At 39.6% G+C, this 23,191-nt stretch overlaps 1 protein-coding gene across 1 annotated transcript in view; it reads left to right on the forward strand.

Annotated features, from left to right (window-relative positions):
* Positions 1 to 5,585: 5,585 nt before the first annotated feature.
* Positions 5,586 to 23,191, forward strand: part of TSGA13 (testis specific 13) — a 38,966-nt gene continuing 21,360 nt past the window's right edge. The window contains exon 1 of the mRNA XM_033432448.2: positions 5,586 to 5,666. Coding sequence (XP_033288339.2) covers positions 5,586 to 5,666 — 81 coding nt within the window. The remainder of the gene's footprint in view (positions 5,667 to 23,191) is intronic.

Here is a 23,191-nt window from a genome sequence, read left to right on the forward strand (position 1 = left end):
AAACAACTTTATATCAATAGAGTTGAAAAATATATGGCTAATTTTACAGGAAAATATAAAATTTCAAAATAGTCTAAGAAGATATAGAAAAACTGAAACTGAAACAGTAGTAAAAGATCTATCCCCAAAAAGGGCACTAGGTCTAGGTGGTTATATAGGCAAGTTCTCTAAACCTTCAAGAAACAGGTAACTTCCATATTTTATAAATTGCTTTAAATCATGGAAAGAGAAAGTTATCCAATTTACTTCATGTTATATAGTTAAGCTAACCTTAATACCAAAACAAGATATATAAAAGATAAGAAAATAATACACCACTTTTTATTTATAAAGATGGATGCAAAAATCCCAAGTACAATAAAATACTAGAAATTGTATTTCAGCAGCAAATGAAAATAATAATGCAACATGATAATATTAAATTTATCTCAGAAATGCAAGATTAATTCAATAATGGAGCTCTGTTGATATAATTCACTACATTAATTGAAGAAAGGAGAAAATCAATGACTTTCCTATATGCCAGCAATCATCAATCAGAAAATGTAATAGACTAAGTGATTCCATTCATATACAGTAGCAATGAATAACATAAAGAACCTTTATAGACAAGACTATAGAATTTTGCTGAATGATGTAAAAGAAAATATGACTAAATGGGGATAAATAATGTTCCTGTAGATGGTAAAACTCAATACTATAAAGATGTCCATCCTTGGGACTTCCCTGGTGGTGCAGTGGTTAAGAATCCGCCTGCCGATGCAGGAGACACGGGTTTGATCCCTGGTCCAGGAAGATGCCACATGCCATGGAGCAACTAAGCCCGTGTGCCACAACTACTGAGCCTGCGCTCTAGAGCCTGCAAGCCACAGCTACTGAGCCCACGTGCCACAATTACTGAAGCCTGTGCTCTGCAGCAAGGAAAGCCACTGCAATGAGAAGCCCGCACACCGCAACGTAGAGTAGCCCCCACTCACTGCAACTAGAGAAAGCCCACATGCAGCAATGAAGACCCAACACAGCCCCCCCCACAAAATTAATGAATTAATTAATTTTTAAAAAGATGTCCATCCTTTTATCAAATTTATGTATTTAATGAAATTCCAATCAAAACAGCAAAAAGATTTTTCATGAAACTTTTTCAAGGAAATATTACAGAAGATCATGGGAGGTGGGGGGGGAGAGGGAGGGAGGGAGAGTTGATCTGCCAGATATCAAAATACTACAAAGCTATGGTCATTAAAACAGTGTGGTAATGTGCAGGAATAGACAAATAAGTGGATTGAATAAAGAACCCAGAAATAGACTTGTGACTATAGAAGCTGACATATAAGCAATAAGGCACTTCACATCAGTGTGGAAAAGATAAACTAGTCAGTAAATTTTATTGAGACAATTGGCTCTTCAGTTAAATAAATCAACAAAATAAAACACAGGATTACATTCTATCCCAAATCTTTCAGAAAAATAAATCCCAGATGGTAAAGACCTAAACATTTTTAAGCTATAAAAGCTTATAAAAAAGCTGGAAGCTATAATCATTGGATAAAGACCTTCTTTTTTAGGACACAACAATTTTAAAAACAAAAATTTAGAGAAGGAAAAGACAGATTTGACTGCATCCAAATTCTAAAATGTTTTACATCTGAAAACCTAATCAAAGTTAAATATCAAGCTACACTCTGAAAAAAAATTAACAGGCACAGGATTAATATCCAGAATATATAAAGAATCAACAATTTAAGATATAAGGACAAATAAAAAAGTGGTCAAAGGATAGTAACAGGCAGCTTAAAGAAAGAACCAGGGTTGCGAAACAGTCAGCGGATCTTTAGCCTTGTATATATAATGCTTTTTCTCTTTTAAAGTGAGCATATCTCCGTGTATTGCTTGCCTACATTTAAAAAACTGAAAGATATTTTAAAGGAGGGGGAAAATACTATTGATTAAAAAACAAAAGCAGATGGTAGGGTAGGAAAGGATATACCAAGCAAATGTTAATTAAAGCAAGCAGGTATGACAAGATTAATATCAGAGTCAAAATAAAATTCAAAGTATAATACATTAGTGGGACAAATATAGATTGTTTTATATTGAGAAAAGGTATAGTACCCTAAGAATCTAAAGTAATTAAAACCCTTTTTGCCCATATATTAGAGATGTCAGCTCAGGAGCTCTAATGCCTATTCCAGGATTTGGACAGGGGTTTCTTCTCCTATCCCTCTCTAGAAATTCAGAGACCCGTCCCCATTTTCTAAGCTCATTGCAGGGGTGGGAGGGTGGGGGTGTGGTGCCAACAAAGGTTAAATCACATAGGAACTGAGCCCAATCTAAATTCCCTCAGGAAGGTCTCTCCACCTCCCCAGGTCTTCCTTCCTTTCTCCTCTTCCAGAATACTCTTTGTTCCTCTCATTTTTTTTTTTACAAAAAGCTCTTGATGATTCAGAGCTTGACCCAGAATGCTAGTTCCCCTTTCAAAATATTTAGTAAAGGGGAAGAAAAGAAAACCAGTCAAAAACGTGCAAACATTTACAGAATGGTAGCATCCTGTATTATCTATAGCTAATTGTATCTTACTAGCAAGCTCCCACTCCTGTTAATGACAGAGGAGAAATTTTAGTTTGTCAAATTCTCTCTCAGGGCTGCCTCCTTCCAAGGGTCTCTCCGATCCTTCCCACCATGGTTTCTGAATGCCAGGAACCCATGGCAGAAGGGAAAACAGTCTCAGTGCTGTGTGCAGTGCTGTTCTCTGGGTCCTCACTCATTTTCCATGCTGTGCAGCTATTCTAGGGATCTCTGGGCATATAGTGCTTATGCCCAATGAGTTAACAACAGGTCCTGTCTGGTTCTTTGGCTGCCTTTCTCATTTCCCTGCTGGAGCCAATGGTCCTGCTATAACCTCTAGTTCTGAGGTCTCTGTTGAATGCAACTTTCTCATCCCAAATGCAGACTTCTTCTGGGCCTTGGGTTCTCTCAGCGTTTTGGCACCCTCTTGCCAAGACATAAAATATATTCTGGTCCCTTTCCATATCTCACCAAGGCCATAAGACACTGGGTTACACACACAGGTCCATCTGCCTAGATATCTCTCAGCCATTTCAGAATTACTTCTTGATGGTACCATGTTGCCCTAGCACTATGCTGAGCTTGCAGTGGAAGTGGAGGGTGAGCCCAGAAGTTCCAAATTCTACTTCAACTTATTTGGGTTCCTGATGTCATGTCCATCTTCCCCTTTCTGGGCCAAGACCCAAGGAATGAGGGGACTGATGGGTTCCTTCTCAGGGATACAAGCACCAGCAAGTCTTGTCTCAACCCCACTGACCTTCCCCTTATCCTAGGCTCTTCCAGCTGGAAGAACACTTCACTTCCTCTCTCAGTAGGTGACAACTTCCCACTGTCGTACTCTAAGTTTGCTTCGCCTATGATTATAGTGAAACTTTTTGTCCAGGCTTCATGCTTTGCTCTTAGTATTTAAGAGTATTTGAAATTTGGAGCTTCTTTTACTTTCCCAACAAAGCTTTCAAGATTACTATTTAGTTATAGGCTTCAAAAGCTGAAATAAAGTCATTGTTTACCTTTGCATTCCTGCTATAACTGTCATGATGTTTTTTGAGGCAAATGGATGCCTTTGGTTAAAAAGGTAATGGTCGCATGGAAGAAAATAAGAAAAAAAATCACATTAATATTTTTCAAAGCATATCTCCCTCTCACCAATTTTTAGTCTGGTTAAAGATTAAGTTATTAGTTCTTGGAAATTCCCTGGCAGTCCAGTGGTTAGGACTCTGTGCTTTCACTTCTGAGGGTCTGGGTTCAATCCCTGGTTGGGGAACTAAGATCCCAGAAGCTATGTGATACAGCCAAAAAAAGAAAAAACAAAAAGATTAAGTTATTAGTTCTGAAGGTGTAACTAAGAGCAACCACTCCCATCCCCGACTAATGGGGTCCTTACAAAAGAACAAACTTATTAAATATAAGTAAAACAAAAGGAAGCTAAAGTCTTATCTTCTGCAGACCCCTGGAATCAGGAAAAGTCCAAGGAAAAGGAAGGATTATAGTTATTACTGCTCCAAGCAGGATGTGTTTATGGCACAAATAGATGGCAGAGAGGGTATCAGCAGCATCCTGTCACCCAAAGAGTTTTGAGTACACTTGTGCAGTCAAGGGTGGGACAGCAACTTGGTCAGTGGGTTCCAGCAGGGGTCAGCAATGGATTGGACTGGAATGCATCTAGCAGCCCCAGAGGCAGTGCTAGAGGCTTTCCTTCTGGGGCTGTGTGTATTCATGGCTTTTACCTAAAAGAACGAGGCTTTCATGGACCAGGACATACATTTCAACAAATATTTATTGGGCACTTAAAATGTGTCAGGCACTGTTATAGGCACTTAGGATACAAAGTGAATAAAACAAAGATCCCTGCCCTTATGATCTCATATTTTAGCAGGGATATAGAAAATAAACAATAAGTGTATAGTATGTTAAGTAATAAAAGATATGGCGTTAACAAAAAGTAGAGCAGGCTAGGTAGGATCAGGAGTGCTGGGTGGGAGTAGGGGTTAGACTGAGGTAATAAACAGGGTGATCTGGATAGGCTTCATTGTACAAATAGGATATGAACAAAGACTTGAAGGAGGTGAGAAAGTTAGTCGGGAGCTATCTGAGGGGAAATTGTCCAGACAGAGGGAACAGCTAAAGAAACAACCCTAGAGGATGAGATCAAGAAACAGAAAGGAGAACAGGATGGCTGGAGCAGAATTATGATCAGAAGGAAGAGGGGATGCCAGATCATGTGGGTATTATAGCCTACAACTTTGGCTTTTTCTCTGGGTAAAATGGAGAGTCATTGAGGACTTTGAGCAGAAGCATGATATGATCTGCCTTATGCTTAAAAGGATCATTCTGACTGTTATGTTAAAGGGGCTCAAACAAGGTGATATGTTAGGAAGCAGTTTCGTTAATCTAGATGATGGTGGCTTGGACCAGAGTGATGGTAGAGGAGGTGGTGAGAAGTGGTCAGATTCTAATACATTTTACAGGAAAAGCCAATAGACTTTCCTAAAAGGTTGGCTACAGGGAGTGAGAATATGAGAAGAGTCAGAGTGATTCAAATTGCTTTGGCCTGAGCAGCTAGGAGAACGGAGTTACCATAAACTGAGTTGAGGAAGTCTAGATATGTGGACAGGTTTGTAGGGGAAGAACAAGTGTTTCATTTTGGACATGTTGAGTTTGAGATGTATGTTAGACAACCCAGTGGAAATTTTGAAATAAGTCTGGAGTTTGGGAGAAAGGTCTTGGACTAGAGATTAAAAAGATGGGGGTTAACTGCATATTTAAAGCTCATAGTCTGAATCAGATCAACAAGATCAACAAGAGAATGAGCGTAGAGGGAGAAGAGAAGAAAGGCTAAGGCTGATCCCCGGGACGGTCTTAAAGTGAAGAACTGAGGGAGTTGAGGAGGAACCAGAAAAGGAGCTGAGAAGGCGTGACCAGTGAGGTAGGAAGAAAGCCAACAGCGTGATGCCTAATAAAGAAAGTATCCAAAAAGGGAGTGGTCCACTTTGTCAGACGATCATGCTAAGTCAAGTAGCATGAAGGCTGGGAAGCTGGCCATTGGCTCCCGCTACTTGGCAGTCATTGGTGACCTTGATAAGAGCAGTCGTGGTAGACTGGTAGGGGTCAATGCCAGATTGCAGTGGATTTAGGAAAGAACAGGAGGAAAGAACCTGGAGACCATGAGTACAGGGAACTATTTGAGACATTTTTCTGTAAATGGGAGCAAAGAAGTGGAGTGGAAATTGGTAGGGGAAAATGGGGTCAAGAGAACTGATTGCTTTTTTTTTAGATGGAAAAACAAACAACCAACCCAGCCTGTTTATATGCTAATGAAAATGTTCCAAGAGGGAGTAAAAAGTTGCTAATGCAAGACAGAGATGAGGGAGAACTTCAGGAGTGATATCCTTGAGGAGGCGAAGGCAATGGGATCTAGTGCACAAACGGAGGGATTGATTTTAGCTAGGAACATGAATATGTAATCTGTGAAGCAGTTGGATATTCAGATCTCTTCCCTAGTAAGGCCTGCTCCACATTATAGTGACCGTTTAATTACTTAATTACCAGCACAAAATCTATGATGGGACATTTGCTTCCCTGATGAATTTTCAGGTTGGACAGTAAAAAGGAAAGTGTCCACCTAGAGTTTTGAGGTGTTAAATTCTTAGTTTCAAATCATACATACCTTTTTCCTTAGCTTGCTAATATCACATAATTTCTCATCTCAGAAAACAGTTTTTAAGGCTGAGTGGGACATTTTGATCTCCTTTATAACTGGAATGACTGAGACAGATGGGGTCTTCTAGTCCTTTTTGGTGACATGTGGGCCATTAGCTATATTAACATCTTTGCAACAGGCAATCTTGCCTTACTACCCTGAACACGTATTCCGTCGTACTCAGAGGACGACTATGATTGTGCTCAGAGTCTGGACTATCCTGATGTAGTTCCTAGGAACTATGGTATAGAGGTTGTTCTTGTACAATATGTACATCCAGAGGTTCAGAGACTGTTGTTTTTTTTTTAAAAGACTCCACATTCTGCTAGAGTTCTTGGAGGCCCATCATCTAACAAGGAAGCCTCAAGGGAAAGTAACAGAGTCACTCCAGTCAGAGTGATGGAAACCTCAAGGCCAGAATGACAGTCCTCTCCTGTGTACTGACTTGGGTCCTTCCTGCTTCTTTGGCTTCCCACTCAAGGGAGCTCCGAGGTAGAAGACTGATGGGTGACTGACTGTGTATATAAACTGGAATAAGATGCAGGTCACTAGACAAGTTGACAAGGCACTGAATCTCCTTCTTGGAAAAAGACACCTTCAGGGGAAAATCTATTTGACAACAGACATTTGTTTTGTTTTGTTTTGTTTTTGCCGTATGCGGGCCTCTCACTGTTGTGGCCTCTCCCGTTGTGGAGCACAGGCTCCGGACGCTCAGGCTCAGCGGCCATGGCTCACGAGCCTAGCTGCTCCACGGCATGTGGGATCTTCCCGGACTGGGGCACGAACCCGTGTCCCCTGCATCGGCAGGCGGACTCTCAACCACTGCACCACCAGGGAAACCCGACAACAGACATTTAATGCTCAGAAGTCAGGTACTGACATTCTGGAGCTTGAATATGTACAAATACCTCTGAATGGGCTCTAGATAAGGACATCATTGATACAGTCCTGCAAGAAAATTCTTCGGGAGACGGGGAACACCAAGGAAAAGGTCTTGCCACACCACAGAGTAGTACAAGTCAGGAGAATTAATGCAACCATAGTTAAGTATGCTGAGAGTGTGTCACTGAGCATCACAAGTGAAAGGAGGGCTGCTGGTTGGAGTGGACAGAGATCTAGAGGAAAGCATGGGCCATATCAATGGCAGCAAACAATTGTGGTAGATGTTATATCTGAGCCAAGCTAAAGACCCACACAACAATCTCTATGAGTCATCTGTAGCCAATCTTTTTAAGAGGCCATATGAGAGAATCAAAGAGATGCGTGGTAGGAAAATAACCTCTACTGAAGGCTATCAGGCACAGTTGATGAATTTTCCTTTAAAGCCACAAGGCACCAGATATTGCCATGTCATTTGGGGTCCCAGCAACAAACATCTGGCACATTCAGTTGGGTCAATAGAGGGAAGTTTAATAAAGGCACTGTCTTCAAAGGTGTGAGTAGAAGTGAAGCAAGTATCCTGCAACTAGTAACTTGAGGTACGACTCCTCGACTTGAAGGAGCAAGGGCAGGGGCTTAGCAGCAGGTTACCACACCTGAAGAAAGAGAAAGAGAGAGCTGTGTAGAGAGGGTTACCTGGCAGGTGCAATGTTCTTCAGTTAAGGGGTGAAGCCAGCTTGTACAAGCCTCCCAGGAGGGAACCAAGAAAAAATTACCGAGCTCTCACTCTTCTCCTTCCCATGGATCTGTTCTTACTTGCTCACCGTTGGCCAAACCCAGCTGGAAGCCAGACAACAAGACAGTATTTTGACTGGCTCAGATTTCTGAGGATAAAGAAGAGCAGAGAGAGGTAGAGAGCGGATATGGAGGGATATCAAAAGATATTCAGCAAAATATCAATAACTTTAAAGGGCTAGAGGAATGCCAGTAGTCCTTTTTTCTTTTTAACTTGTTTAGATGACAGAACAAAATATCTATTCACTCAAAACAGGAGATCTAGACTACACATTATGGAACTCTATGTCTACGCTACATTCCTCAAGAAGAGCAGTAACTATCATGTGGTTAGCATAGCCAATAAGATCAACTTTGAAAAACATTACCTTTTACCAGTTTATGATTTTAATGCTCTTTTACCCTTATTACAGAGCAAGAGCAATACATTTCCATTGTAGAACATTTAGAAACACAGATAAACTGAAAAGAGAAAACAAAATTTACTGTAATCTCACATTTTAGCAGTACTAATATTATGGGATATGTTTCTTAAGTTTCTTAATCAGAACTTACATATGTATTTGTATACTTTTTAACTTTTTATTTTGACATAATTCTAGACAGAGAAGTTTTGTGTAGCAGTACTCAAAGTTGCCATATACCCTTCACAATGATCGTGCAAATGTTAACCTTTTACCACATTTGCTTTATTCATCTCTCTCTCGGTGTATGTGCACGTGTGCACATATATACATACACAACTATAATTTATACACACATAAACATATTTTTTCTGAATCATTTGATAGTAATCAAATTTAAAATCTAACAGAAGCAAGTTATGCCAATAACCTCTAAACCATCGATATCCCCAAGTGTACTGGGAAATCCTCAAAATTAAGAGAACAATAATGATAACAGAATGCTTATCAAGGAATTGATCAGATCAGATCAGAACAGAGTTATCCAGTAATTGAACACCCTCAGACATTTGTAAATACCCTGCCATCATATTGCAATCCTGAGACAGGCTGTGAAGGGTCCTGTGTGACAGATGCCCAGCCATGTTCCTTTTATGGGGATGAGACTCTTTAAACCGGGTTAACCCAAGAGAAATATTAGAGGGCTCAGAGAGGGACCTCAGGAATTCACCTTTGAGCCAGATCATGGACAGCCAGGTAACTGATACTCCATTCCAAAGATTTTGTTGCTGGCATCCCGTCTCATTTAGAGTGTATCATTGTGGAGAAGTCAGTTCCGGGTGTCCAACTGTAAATGCTTGCTATAGAAGATAGAGAAATTAGTCATTTCTGCCAGGACATAAGCTACTCCCCGACTGTGGAACCACTAGGGAAAGAAGAGGAATTACTTTCTGTTTCCTGTCAGGTCCTGATTTAAGGATAATATGTTGGGACTTTGTTAAATAATTTTTTTTCCAGCATAGCACATCACCTTGAGAATTGGCATAAAACAGAGCCAGATGCTAAAATGCCTTCCTGGATAGTTTTCTAGAGTTGGGCCTGTTCCCCTGAGGTATACAGTTGAAGATATCAGATGGTCCAGCCTTCTAAAAGCCAAACAGCAAGAGGCTTAGCCACAGGGTCAAAGCACAGAACAGCAGAACAGTATTGAGTTGGATGTCAATTGACAGGAGCCAAGAGAGTCCAACTCAGGCTTATCAAGGAGCAGCACTTGCCTATCTGATCCCAGACTTGGCCCTATTTTAGAAGAAAAATTGCATTATTTTCCTTATAAACTGACACAGGTTTCAGTTAATTTAGGAGACTGTCTCTTGACCAAAAAGAAAAAGACTATTTTAACATAGTAATTCCTTGCGGAGTGATTTTCCTGAGGATGCCTACCAGTGTCCTATGAAGGAGGTTGGCAATTGGTAGTACAGGTGAATGTCTTCTTAGCCAAAGGACCGCCAAGGGACCTGCCCTGTTCTTTGAGATCAGGAGGGAAAAATGGAGGAAAGATGGTATAGGAGGGCTAACAAGGAAAAGAGAAATCCAGGGCCACTCCCTCACCAAGTTCTCAGTTCCTGGAAGGAACTGCACGTGAATCCCTCAAATGCCTGTGGGCCCAAGAGTTAGCTGCAGACGGTGGATGAGATTGGGGGCTACAGTCTTCAGTGGGATTAAGATGCACACATATATAAAAAAAAATGCACACATATAAGAAGAATGTGATGGGAGGACCCCAGTTGGAAGGTAGCCAAGGGGAGAGCTTGAGAACAAATCTTCTCTCAGTGGAGCCTGTTGAAACTACAACCTTGTCCACACTATGCCCATAGACAGTGAGCCAAAGAGAGACATAAACAATCTTTCTGTGGACAACCCAAAAGGTTCTACCCTTGCTATCCTTCCTCCCCACTCCATAGTCAGAGGGACATGCGCCAGGGAGAGAGGGGTGAGAGCCAGACTGCTCTGAATAAGGGGTTTAGGGGAGACCTTAAAATCACATAGAAGATTTAAGTTGTGAAATGAAGAGCAAGGAGTCATAAGAACTGGAAATGATGAATCGCCAGGAATTGATAGGAAAGGAAGTTTCAGAAGAGTAATTATGGCAGCCGCTAGGGGGAAAATTAATTTTATACCCAACAGTTGAGATTCTTCTCCAAGACATTAAATTTAACATCCAGACACTTATACCCTCCCTCTCCTAAGATGCCTAGATTCCACCATACTCCTCCTCCATTTCTGCCCTCTTATTATAGCAGTAACATTATCAAGGATCAAATGTACACTAACCAACATCATAACCTCTCTTTTAATCTGTTTTCCCAGTGGCATGAGGAGCCCCAAATGGTCAAGAGGTAGCCTCAGCTTCTAATTCAATGGGACCATTGTGGGACTTTTAGTATTAGGAAATTTAAACAAGCGAAGCCCAAAGCAGTGGAGAAGGGAAATAAGAACTTTGTAAGTGATGTGAGAATCCCACTCCTCCAACATTTAGCCTGATCCATGTATTCTGGCTTTGGGAGAAACAGCCCCATATATAGTCCTGGTTCAGAACATATGCCCTGACAAGCATCCCTATCTCATAAGTGCTCTCAATCATATAAGGTCTCCCTGCTGACACCGAAAATGAATCTTCAAAAACCTTTCTACCCAGTGACTTCTGATGATGGTAAAACCAGGAGATCCCATGGTCATAATCAACCTTTTGCTCTATTACTTTTATGAAGTGTGAATTTCTTGGTCCAAAATAAAATTATACGAAATATTGTGTTAGTGAATCAACGCTAAGTCCAAAAATGATGCTAATGGGAGAGAAAGGGCAGGCATGGAAAACAAATTCATATCCAGAATAAGTGTTTATTTCAGTATGGGGAAAGAGAAGTCCCTTCCATGACTGAAGAGATTCAGTGTAACTCATTTACCACCACTCACCTGAGTGTGAAGGTTCAGAGGTCATTACTGCTCACAGGTTGATAACCTGAAAAGAAAGAAAAAAATCATGTTATTGAGCCTATGTATAAACTTGAAATCTGCCACTATTTCACTTTGTTTATGAGCCCATTAAACAAGCTCTCAGTGCTGGGAAAGAAACCAACTGATATCTACAGGAGAGGTCATTTTATCTACCTGATAATTCAGCCATCTCTGCAGTAGGAGCATTTTGTTGAGCAACCACAGGGGACATGGATATTCTTACACTCTGGGTTCATGCTGAGCTGTTCATTCATTCATTCTCTATCACTCAGGGTCCCAGCAGAAACAAATGGTACACGCAAATTAAGGTATTTCAAAGAGGTAACAAGGGTTATTTACAAAGGCATACGCAGCATGTAGCACAAAGGACAGTAGAGTACCCTAGCACTGTTTCCACACCTAGACCCAAAAGCAGAGGGAAAAAAAAACCCCAGAAAGATAAAGTCATATAGAGAGGGCTGCCTGGAGGAAAGCTGTGACATTCATTTGTGACAACCCAATGGGGAGAGAGTCAAGGAACTATATCATTTGACTTAAATGTCCTTCTTCCCTCACCGCTCTTCCTAGGATTCCTATTTACAAATCCAACCAGCAGCCAGAGGACAAAGGATGCAGACCAAACAGGTCAGCCTCCCAGGGCAGAGAATAAGAAATGGGCAGAGAGGTGGAAAAGAGTAAAGAGTGGATCTAGAAAGTCACACAGGAGATATCCAGCACACATTAATTCAAAAATTATTATGTGCCAAACACTACTCCAGATGTTGGGAACAGAACAGCCAAAAAACAGACAAAAACTCTTAACCTCATGGAGCTCATAAAATATATAATATTTAAAATATGCACAAGTATCAATAACAATGAGAAAATAAAGCAGGAATGGGATATAGGAAATATTGCCTGGGGAGGATTATCACAATCTTAAATAAGATGACAGATAGGGTTTCAGTTGAAACCTGAAGGAGGTCAGGAATTCATATCTGTAGATATCTTGAAAAGCAGACTATACATAGGGAATAGCAAGTGGAAAGGCTCTTGTGAGTACACGTGGCATATCTGAGAAACAAAGAGAAGGCTAGTAGGTGAGTTGGATTGAGCAAGAGGGATATAGTATTAAGAGATAATAGCAGAGAGGTGAAGGAGTAGTGGAGGCAGGGTGGAGACCATACCATGTGTGTAAGGCTTTGTAGGACATTGACAGAATCTTGGCTTTACTCTGAGTGAGATGGGAAACCATTGGAGGGTTTTAAACAGAGGAGCAGCATGGTCTGACATGTGCTTACATCATTATTCTGGCTGCTATGTTGAGATAGACTGATGTGGAGAGGGGGATCCAGGTTAAATAAAGGAGGCCAGTTAGGATAGGAGGATATTACAACGATTCAGTCACGGGACAATGATGGTTTAGGCCATGATGGTAGCAGGGACAGTGGATGGTAAAGGTGACAGGATTTGCTGAATTACTGGATATGGATGTGGGAGAGAGCGAGGAAGTTGACTCCAAGGTTTTTTGGTTACTGGAAAAAAAGTAATTGCTATTTACTGAGATAGAGATTGCAAGAAGTTTGAGTTTGGTGTATTTTTCCCTGGGTGGATTTTAGGAGCTCAGTTTTGGACGTGTTGTTTGACATCCCAGTGGAAATGTGAAGATGGATATATGAGTATGGATTTTAGGAGAGAAGGGGAGATTTAAACATGCATGAATATTTGTGTGCCGTGTGTGTGGTGCCCTGGAAACCAAGGAGAGGTAATAAGCTATGACAAATGCTGCTGATAGTTTAAATAAGATTTGAACCTAAAATTACCATTGGAAGAAGCAATGCAGGTGACATTCATAAGAGCAGTTTTAGTAAAGTATGGGGATGTAAGGTGGTTTGAAGAGGGAAGACAGGGAGCTATACTCAATATCCTATGATAGGGCTTCCCTGGTGGCGCAGTGGTTAAGAATCCGCCTGCCAATGCAGAGGACATGGGTTCGAGCCCTGGTCTGGGAATATCCCACATGCTGCGGAGCAACTAAACCCGTGCGCCACAACTACGGAGCCTGTGCTCTAGAGCCCACATGCCACAACTACTGAAGCCCGCATTCCTAGAGCCCTTGCTCCACAGCAAGAGAAGCCACCTCAATGAGAAGCCCGTGTACCACAATGAAGAGTAGCCCCCGCTCACCGCAACTAGAGAAAGCCAACGCACAGCAACGAAGACCCAACACAGCCAAAAATAAAAATAAAATAAATTTATATTTTAAAAATCCTGTGATAAACCATAATGGAAAAGAATATAAAAAAAGAATGTCTGCATGTGTATAACAGAGTCACTTTGCTGTACAGCAGAGATTGGCACAGCATTGTAAATCAACTATACTTCAACAAAAAAAGTAAAAAAAAAAAAAAAAGAGAAAAATGGGAGGAGAAATATTGGAGATAGTAAATATAGACAAACCTTTCAAGGAATTTTGCTGAAAGGGAAGGAGAGGAAAGTGGGGTCAATATAAAGTCTTCTGTCTCAGTAAAGACAGAAGAAATTAAAAGTCTCTTTTTCAAACCTCATTTTCACCAATTCTCCAATCTTGGTCAATTAAAATTTGTCTCAGGGACTTCCCTGGTGGTCCAGTGGTTAAGACTCCACACTCCCAGTGCAGGGGCATGAGTTTGATCCCTTATCAGCGAACTAAGATCCCACATGCTGCACGGTGCGGCCAAAAAAAAAAAAAAAAAAAAAATCTCAGAAATTAAGGTATGAGTCTATATAAGAAAAGCTACCAACAAAATTTACAACATCAACCTTATACCACTAGTCACCAAAAACATTTGATTTTTGATAAACACCTATTTATGATGAAAAAACCCTTAAGAAAACTAGGAATAGAAATAGAAGGAAATACTTCACCTTGATAAAGTTTATACGTCAAAAACCAACAGCAAACATAATTAATGGAGAAACTTTAGACCCAGAGCAAGATTAAGATGCCCCCATCTCTGCTATTATTTATACTCAAGGTCCTGGCCAACTTTATAAGGAAAGAAAAAGATGTAAGTAGCTGAAAAACTGTCATTATCTGCAGATGATAGAATCATTGATCTAGAAGAACCAACAGAATCAACAAACTGTTAGAACTAATTTCTCTAAATCAATAATAACCAACTAGAAAATGTAATAAAAATAAAACACTATTCACAGTAGCAACAAAAACTGTGAAGTAACTAGGACTAAATTTAATCCAGTATGCTTAAGACTTCTATGAAGTAAACTTTAAAACTCTAGTAAAGGATATAAAGAAAGTCTAAGTAAACAGTTTTATCTTCTTAAATGGTACAACTCCGTAGAATAATAACTTATTTTGGAAAAAACTAATAGACAATATAAAGAAGATCTAAATAGATAAAATGTCATGCTTTTGGATGGTACAACTTTATATTATAACAATGTTTCTCTATATTCATCTATAATTTTAAGTAATCCAACTCAAAATTCCAGTTGGACATTCGGAAGAAGATGATAAGTTGACTCTTAAATATGAATAAAAATCAACTTAAAAAATACGAGTATTGGGAATTCCCTGGCGGTCCAGTGGCTAGGACTCTGCGCTTCCACTGCAGGGGGCAAGGGTTAGATCCCTGGTTGGGGAAGTAAGATCCTGCATGCCGTGAGGTGCTGCCAGAACAAAAAAAACAAACAAGCAAAAAATATGAGTATAGAGGTAGAATTTTCCATACCTGATATTAACAGAATTTTGGCACTTAATACCTGATGAATAAATTTTTGGCTCAAGAACAAAGAGACCAGTGGAATAGAATAAAGAATTTAGAAACAAAAATTTATCAGAATCAAATGTATACTAAAGAAGGCTCCAAGAATTCATTGAGAAATGAAGATTGCTTTCTTGCTTGATTGATCAATTGATTTGTAGATGATGTTGAGGAAACTGGCTCACTCTGTGGAGCAATATAAACTGAATTATTACCTAACATCATCACTATATTGAGAAATACAAACTGGATCCTTACCTAACATCAAATACAAAGGGGTATTCTAGATGGGTTAAAGACTTAAATGTAGGGGTAGGGGGAAAGTCACAGAAGAAAAATTCAGAGAATATATTTATGTCCTAGGAGCAGGGACAGACTTTTTTTTTTTTTTGCGGTACGCAGGCCTCTCACTGTTGTGGCCTCTCCTGTTGCGGAGCACAGGCTCTGGATGCGCAGGCTCAGCGGCCATGGCTCATGGGCCCAGCCGCTCTGCGGCATGTGGGATCTTCCCGGACAGGGACACGAACCCATGTCCCCTGCATCGGCAGGTGGACTCTTAACTACTGCGCCACCAGGGAAGCCCTGGGACAGACTTTTAAACAAAATTTAGAAAACACAAACCATGAGGCAAAATGTTGATGAATTTGATTACATCAAAATTAAAGCTTTCCAAAACTCCAATGAGGTACCACTTCACACTCACTAGAATGGCTACAATGTAAAAAAAAGTGGAAAATAATGAGCAAAGAGGTGGAGAAATTGAAATCATTGTACATTGCTAGTGGGAATGTAAAATGGTTCAGCCATTGTGGAAAATAGTTTAGCGGTTCTTCAAAAAGTTAAACATAGAATTACCATATGACCCTACAATTTCACTCTTAGCTATATATTCCAAAGAATTAAAAACAAGTGCTCAAACAAGTACACTGACATGCATATTCATAGCAGCCCTCTTCATAATAGCCAAAAGGTGGAAATAGCACTAATGTCCATCAATGGAAGAATGAATAAACAAAGTGTGGTCTACCCATAAAATGGAGTATTACTCAGCCGTTAAAAAAATGAAGTAGTAATATATGCTATAACATGGATGAACCTCCAAAACATACTAAACGAAAGAAGTCAGACACAAAACCACGTATTGCATTATATGACCTATCCAGAATAGAAACATTCATAGAGGTCAAACAGATTGGTGGTTGCCAGGGCTGTAGGAGAGGCAGCATGGGGAGAAACTGCTTAATGCAGAAGGGTTTTACTTTGGGCTGATGTTTGGAACTAAATAGAAGTAGTAGTTGCATGACATTGTGAATGAACATGTCAGTGAATCGCTCACTTTAAAATGGTTAATAGGGACTTCCCTGTTGGTCCGGTGCGTAAGACTGCATGCTTTCAATGCAGGGGATCTGGGTTTGACCCCTGGTCGGGGAACTAGATCCTGCGTGCATGCCACAACTGAGTCCACATGCCGCAACTAAAAGAGAAAAGATCCCACATGCCGCAATGAAGACCCCGCGTAGCCAAAATAAATAAATAAATATTTTTTAAAGATAATTAAAAAACCAAAATGGTTAATAAAAGTCTTGGTGGAAGTATTAAAAAAAAAGCTTTCTATCCAGAGAAAAAATTACTAGGCAAATAATAGAATTAAAGATTACTTGTACTCATAAAAACTGACAATGTATTGATATCTAGAATATACCAAAAAATTTTGCAAATGAACAAGAAAAAGAGCAATCGCAATAAAACAATGGGCAGAAGAAACCAAAAGTTGATTAAGATATGAAGAAATGTTAACACTCATTAATAATCAGTGAAATGCAAATTACAACAGCAATGAGATATTAATTTACACCTACTAGATAGGAAGAAAATTAGCAAGTTGAATGTGTACTAAGTATGTGTATAGGGGGATACATCTTAGATCATGTTCCACAGAAGCAGACGTTGAGATATGGACTTATTTGCCAGTGATGTAAACACTAAGGAAGTCTTCCCAGGATGAACTGGTAAGGGAGTGGGGAATACAGGACAGAAAAAAGAAACCGATGCAGCCAAAAATGAATAAATAAATAAATATTTTTAAAAAGAAAGAAAGAAATGGGACCTAATTAAAAGCTTTTGCACAGCAAAGGAAACCACCAACAAAATGAAGAGACAACTTATTAAATGGGAGAAAATATTTTAAAATGATATGACCACTAAGGAGCTAATATCCAAAATATATAAATAGTTCATATAATTCAATATCAACAAACAAACAAACAAACATCCCAATCAAAAAATGGGCAGAAGATCTGAATAGACATTTTTCCAAAGAAGACATACAGATGGCTAACAGGCACAAGAAAAGATACTCAAAATCTTTAGGTTGTTTCCATGTCCTGGCTATTGTAAATAGTGCTGCAATGAACATTGGGGTACATGTGTTCTTTTGAATTGTGGTTTTCTCAGGGTATATGCCCAGTAGTGGGATTGCTGGGTCATATGGTAGTTCTATTTTCAGTTTTTTAAGGAACCTCCATACTGTTCACTCCACAATTGATATTGGCTGTATCAGTTTACTTTCCCACCAACAGTACAAGAGGGTTCCCTTTTCTCCACACCCTCTCCAGCATTTAGGGTCTGTCATACAGAGTGAAGTAAGCCAGAAAGAGAGAAATATCGTATATTAACGCATATATGTGGAATCTAGAAAAATGGTACAGGTAAATCTATTTGCAGGGCAGGAATAGAGACGTAGATGTAGAGAAGGGACATGTAGACACGGGGTGGGGGAAGGGGAGGGTGGGACGAACTGGGAGATTAGGATTGACATATATACACTACCGTGCGTAAAATAGATAGCTAGTGTGAACCTGCTATAAAGCACAGGAAGCTCAGCTCGGTGCTCTGTGATGACCTAGATGGGTGGGATGGGGGTGGGGTAGGAGGGAAGTCCAAGAGGGAGGATATAGGGGTATACATATAGCTGATTCACTTTGTTGTACAGCAGAAACTAACACAACATTGTAAAGCAATTATACTCCAATAAAAAAAAAGAAAGGCTAGCATCAAAAATTCTACAAATAACAAATGTTGGAGAGGATGTGGAGAAAAGATAACCCTTGTACAACTGTTGGTGGGAATGTAAATTGGTGCAGCCACTACGGAGAACAGTATGGAGGTTCATCAAAAAACTAAAAATAGATTTGCCATATGATCCAGCAATTCCACTCCTGGGTATATATCCAGAAAAAAGGAAAACACTAATTCGAAAAGATACATGCACCCCAGTGTTCACAGCAGCACTATTTACAATAGCCAAGATATGGAAACAACCCAAGTGTCCATCAACAGACGAATGTATAAAGAAGTTGTGGCTTATATATACAATGAAATACTACTCAGCTATAAAAAAGAATGAAATTCTGCCATTTGCAGCAATGTAGATGGACCTAGAGGATATTATGCTTAGTGAAATAAGTTAGACAGAGAAAGATAAATATTATATGATATCACTTATAAGTGGAATCTAAAAAGTAATACAAATGAATGTATATGCAAAACAGAAACAGACTCACGGATATAGAAAACAAACTAGTGGTTACCAAATAGGAGAGGGGAGAGGGAGGGGCAAATTAGGAGTATAGGATTAAGAAATACAAACTACTACATATAAAATTGATAAGCTACAATTATATATTGTATAGCACAGGGAATTATAGCCACTATCTTGTAACAACTTTTTTTTTTTGGCCGCGCCATGTGCAGTTTGCGGGATCTTAGTTCCCCAACCAGGGATTGAACATGGGCCCTCGGCAGTGAAAGCACCAAGTCCTAACCACTGGACCACCAGGGAATTCCCAACTTTTAATGGAATATAATCTGTAAAAATACTGAATCACTAAGTAGTATACCTGCAACTAATATAATATTGTAAATGAACTATACTTCAATTAAAGAAATAAAATAAGCCATTATTAATAAATTATAGCACCTTAAAAATAATAAAACACATTTTTTAAGTAGTATTGAATTTTATGGAATGAATATAAATTTTTCTTAGATAAATAAGGATGGAAAATATTTTTATTGAATGATATAGTTCTATAAAATTGGTATTTAAAAGCAAGGAAACATTCATAATATTAACAAGCAAGATATTCTGTGGGATATATCTGCATATTCTTCTAGTAATTACCCTTAAAATTTCAATGTGCAGTTTTTACAAATTTAAGAAATATACTCCTGAACAGATGGAGTTAAAAAGGAAGACTGTTTACTTCTGAACTCTTCCCTGCCACTTTCCCTGCTATCAAGCAGTATTTTGGTTACATCTTGTCTTTTTGGTAACTATTCATTTTGATAGAATTTAAAATTTAGAGAAAAGTTGTAAGAATGGTATCTACCCTTAACCCAGACTAAACAGTTGTGCACATTTTTCCCCCTTTGCTTTATCACAGGTTTTCAGAAATTTGAGTATAATGTTTCTCAGTCCCATTTTCTTTTTGTTTATTCTGCTTTGGGTTTGTTGAGCTTCCTGAATCGGTTGATTGATATTTTTCTTCAAATTTGGAAACTTTTCAGCCATTATCTCTTAAAATATCTTCCCTTCCCCACTTACCAGGGCCTCCAATTACACATAGGTTAGACCATTTGATATTGTCCTACAGGTCATGAGGCCTTGTTTATTTTTCTTATGTATTTCATGTGTTCTCTATATGCTTCAGTTTGGATAGTTTCTTTTGTTATGTTGTCAGATTTACTGAGATTTTCTTCCTTTGTATCTAGTATGCTATTAAGCCCTTTAGTGTAATTAGATGTTGTATTTTTTTCCTATGGAACCTGTTAGACTCACGACATTCAGTGATAAAAAACCATACAAGCATTTTTACTATGCCAAATATTCAAAAATTAGTGTTATTGAATGTTTTAATTGTGTGAATTGAAGTATCTGACCAAACAGTGTTTGAACAGGGTAATGTGTTTCTCTTCCATGTGTGAATATTTTCCCCTATATTAATTGAGGTTTTGATTGGGTTAGGTTTTAATCTCATATAGTGTATGCCTATATGTTTTTTCTTTTTATAAATTGAGTTATGAAACTTCCCAGGAGAACTTCCAGAAGTGCTCATGGACCAACATAGAATCTCCTACATCCCCTAAAGTTTATCTGTGGGCCAACTCTAGCACCCCGTCAACTGGTGCCTCTCCCCTAAAGTCAAAGTCTCAGGTAAAAGTTAAAGTCTGTATGTGTTGAGGAGCTGCCTAAGACTATGCAGTAAGAAAGAAGAAGAAAGACTGTTCTCTTCTCTGATCTCCAGCATATTGGTAACCACTCAAAGATGTCTGGACATGTAAGGGGTAGAGGCCAGGCACTGGGGAAATTGATTGGATTCCTTGCAGATCCAATCGCGCGTAAAGTGCAAATGTTGTTTTAGTCACTACTTAGAGGCTATTTTCACATCCCAAATTATGAATTTGAGCACCTGAAATGCATGTAATAATGTAATAACTATTAATTTGATCAGCTTTCCAATAACTGTTTAGCTATATTGGCTTCCTCAAATCCAAATCAATATCTTTTCCCCTTAGCTTATATTTACACTGGCCCTAAAACTCAAAGTTTCTCTGTTATCTGCTTATGGATTCCTGAAGCATCCCTTCCCCAAAGTTTTTATTCCCAGGAATCATCAAAGTCCCCCAGCTGTTCTCATTAAGGACTTCCAATTTGTTACCATCGGAGGGCGACTTTCAATAATTTCCTGGGGGCTTCCCTGGTGGCGCAGTGGTTGGGAGTCCGCCTGCCGATGCAGGGGACGCGGGTTCGTGCCCCCGTCCGGGAGGATCCCACGTGCCGCGGAGCGGCTGGGCCCGTGAGCCATGGCCGCTGAGCCTACGCGTCTGGAGCCTGTGCTCCGCAGCAGGAGAGGCCACAACAGTGAGAAGCCCGCGTAACACACACACACACACACACACACACACACACACACACACAAATTCCTGGATTCAGGCTCCCTCTTGGGGTATAATTCTAAATTGTTCCCTAATATCATTCCTTTCCTCTTCCATTAAATCTCTGTAGGACACAGTCATTTTCCCAGACCTACTATCATCAAAAACATCTCCCCAACCTTTTCCTATCCTAGTCCCAAGTGTAAAAGCAGTTAGGTCCATATAAAATCAGAGAGATATTCTTCTTTTCTTTTTGTATAAGACTAGTTTTGACATTTCAGATCTCACGTCTTCCCCTGAGTGTCAATCTCTCTTCATTCATCTACTGATATGCCACTAGTTTGCCTTCTATCATTTCTAAAACTAACATTTTCAAGCCATAGTTCTCTGTTCATTTGAAACACCCAGTTGGTTGGCCCTGCCTGCTGATCAGGGCATTCCCACTGTTTCTGGACCAGCCTAACTCCATAAGTAAAGGCATACCAGATGCAGGCTCCCTATAGCGAATTTTCAGCCTTTCCAATGGTATTGTTTCATTCTTCTTGTAAGAATAGACCTCTTCCTCTTCATCTAGTCATGGCTATACTGCTATGGTATTCACAAATGTGATTGGCTCAAGACTAATAGACATATCAGAGCCAAACTGAGAGCACAGAGCAGAGGTGGGTAGGGAGGGAAATGCCTCAAGGAGGCTGTTGATAAGCCACATAAAACCCTTGATTCTGGTTCCACGCTGATTTTTGCTCACACCTACTTCTTCTTTAAGAACAAGATAAAAAGGGAGAAGGTTTGGGATGGCTATTTAGTACCACCAACGATGCGTAGCAATAATAAATCAAGCCCCCAAACTCACATAGTCTACTTGGAATTTTTCAGCAGGGCTTTCAGTTACTCATTCAATCAACAAATATTTGCCGAGTGTCCACTGTGTATCAAGTAGTACTCTTCCAAGCACTGGGGAGATAGTAGTGAAGAAAGCATGCAAAATCCTTGCCACATTACAGTGTACATTCTTCTAAAGGAGATGGATAATAAATTTAAAAGTATATAAATTCAGGTAAATCGAAGGGCTTTGAAGAATAATAAAGCATAATAAAGAGATAGAATTTCATTGGGAGAGAGTACCTATTTGGAGTGGCTAAGGAAATCCTGTCTTATAAGGTGACACTTGCCCAGAAAAATGAATGGAGTGAGGGTGTAAGTCATTGGAAGTTGGTGAAGAGTGTTCTCTTGGTGAAGAGTGTTCCAGAGACTAGAATTAACAAAAGACCTGAAAGGGAATGACCTTAGCGTGTTCAAGGAATAGCAAGAAGTCCAAGATGGCAAGAGTTGCTGCCATGATGGAGAGCCTAGAAGGAGATGAAGTTAGGGAGAAGGGTGATCTTGTATAATATAGTAAAGAGTTTGGGGTTTATTTTAAATGTGATAGGAAGTATTGAGAGGGTTTGAGCAGGAAAATTCTGTAAGTTTTTAATTTTTACATTTGAAAAAGATCTATCTACAGAAATACATTTGCTTCTTTCCTTCCCCTTCTCCTGTGTGTTTAACACTGTCTCTGGGTTTAACCAAGTGTTCATGAGGACATAAGGGAAGCAGGCCCACCATGCAAACTCAGGGATATGGAATACTTGGACCATAATTCATAGTCTTTCTAAAAGCCTGAGAAAGATCACTTAGAATTCTTTCTTATCAAATGTCTTTGATTTCTTAAGGGAAATAGAGCTGATAAGACCTGCCAACAGGCATCTAATCTGTGTCTGACATATTGTTCACTCCCTAACATTACTTCCCCTCTTCTGCATCTCCTGCAAAGGAGATTCATCACAAAGAAAGTTGCAATTGTTTTTAGGCAGCCCATAGTGAAAGGAAGCTTTGGCTTGGACCAGGGTGGTTGAAAGGCAGTCAGATTTGGAACACATTTGGATAATGGAATCAATAGGTCTTGACGATGAATAGATTGGATGTGTAGTTGAGGGAATAAGAGGAATCAAGGATAACTCCAAAGCTTTCTGCCTGAACAATAGAATAAATGGCAGTGCCACCTCTTGAGATGGGAAAGACTGAGGGAGGAATGATGGGGAGGGAGAATCAAGAATTATTTTGAACTTGTCAAGTCTGAGATATCTGTTAGCATCCAAGAGCAGATGTAA

Source organism: Orcinus orca, chromosome 9 (assembly GCF_937001465.1).
Source record: "Orcinus orca chromosome 9, mOrcOrc1.1, whole genome shotgun sequence".
Classification (NCBI taxonomy): domain Eukaryota; kingdom Metazoa; phylum Chordata; class Mammalia; order Artiodactyla; family Delphinidae; genus Orcinus; species Orcinus orca.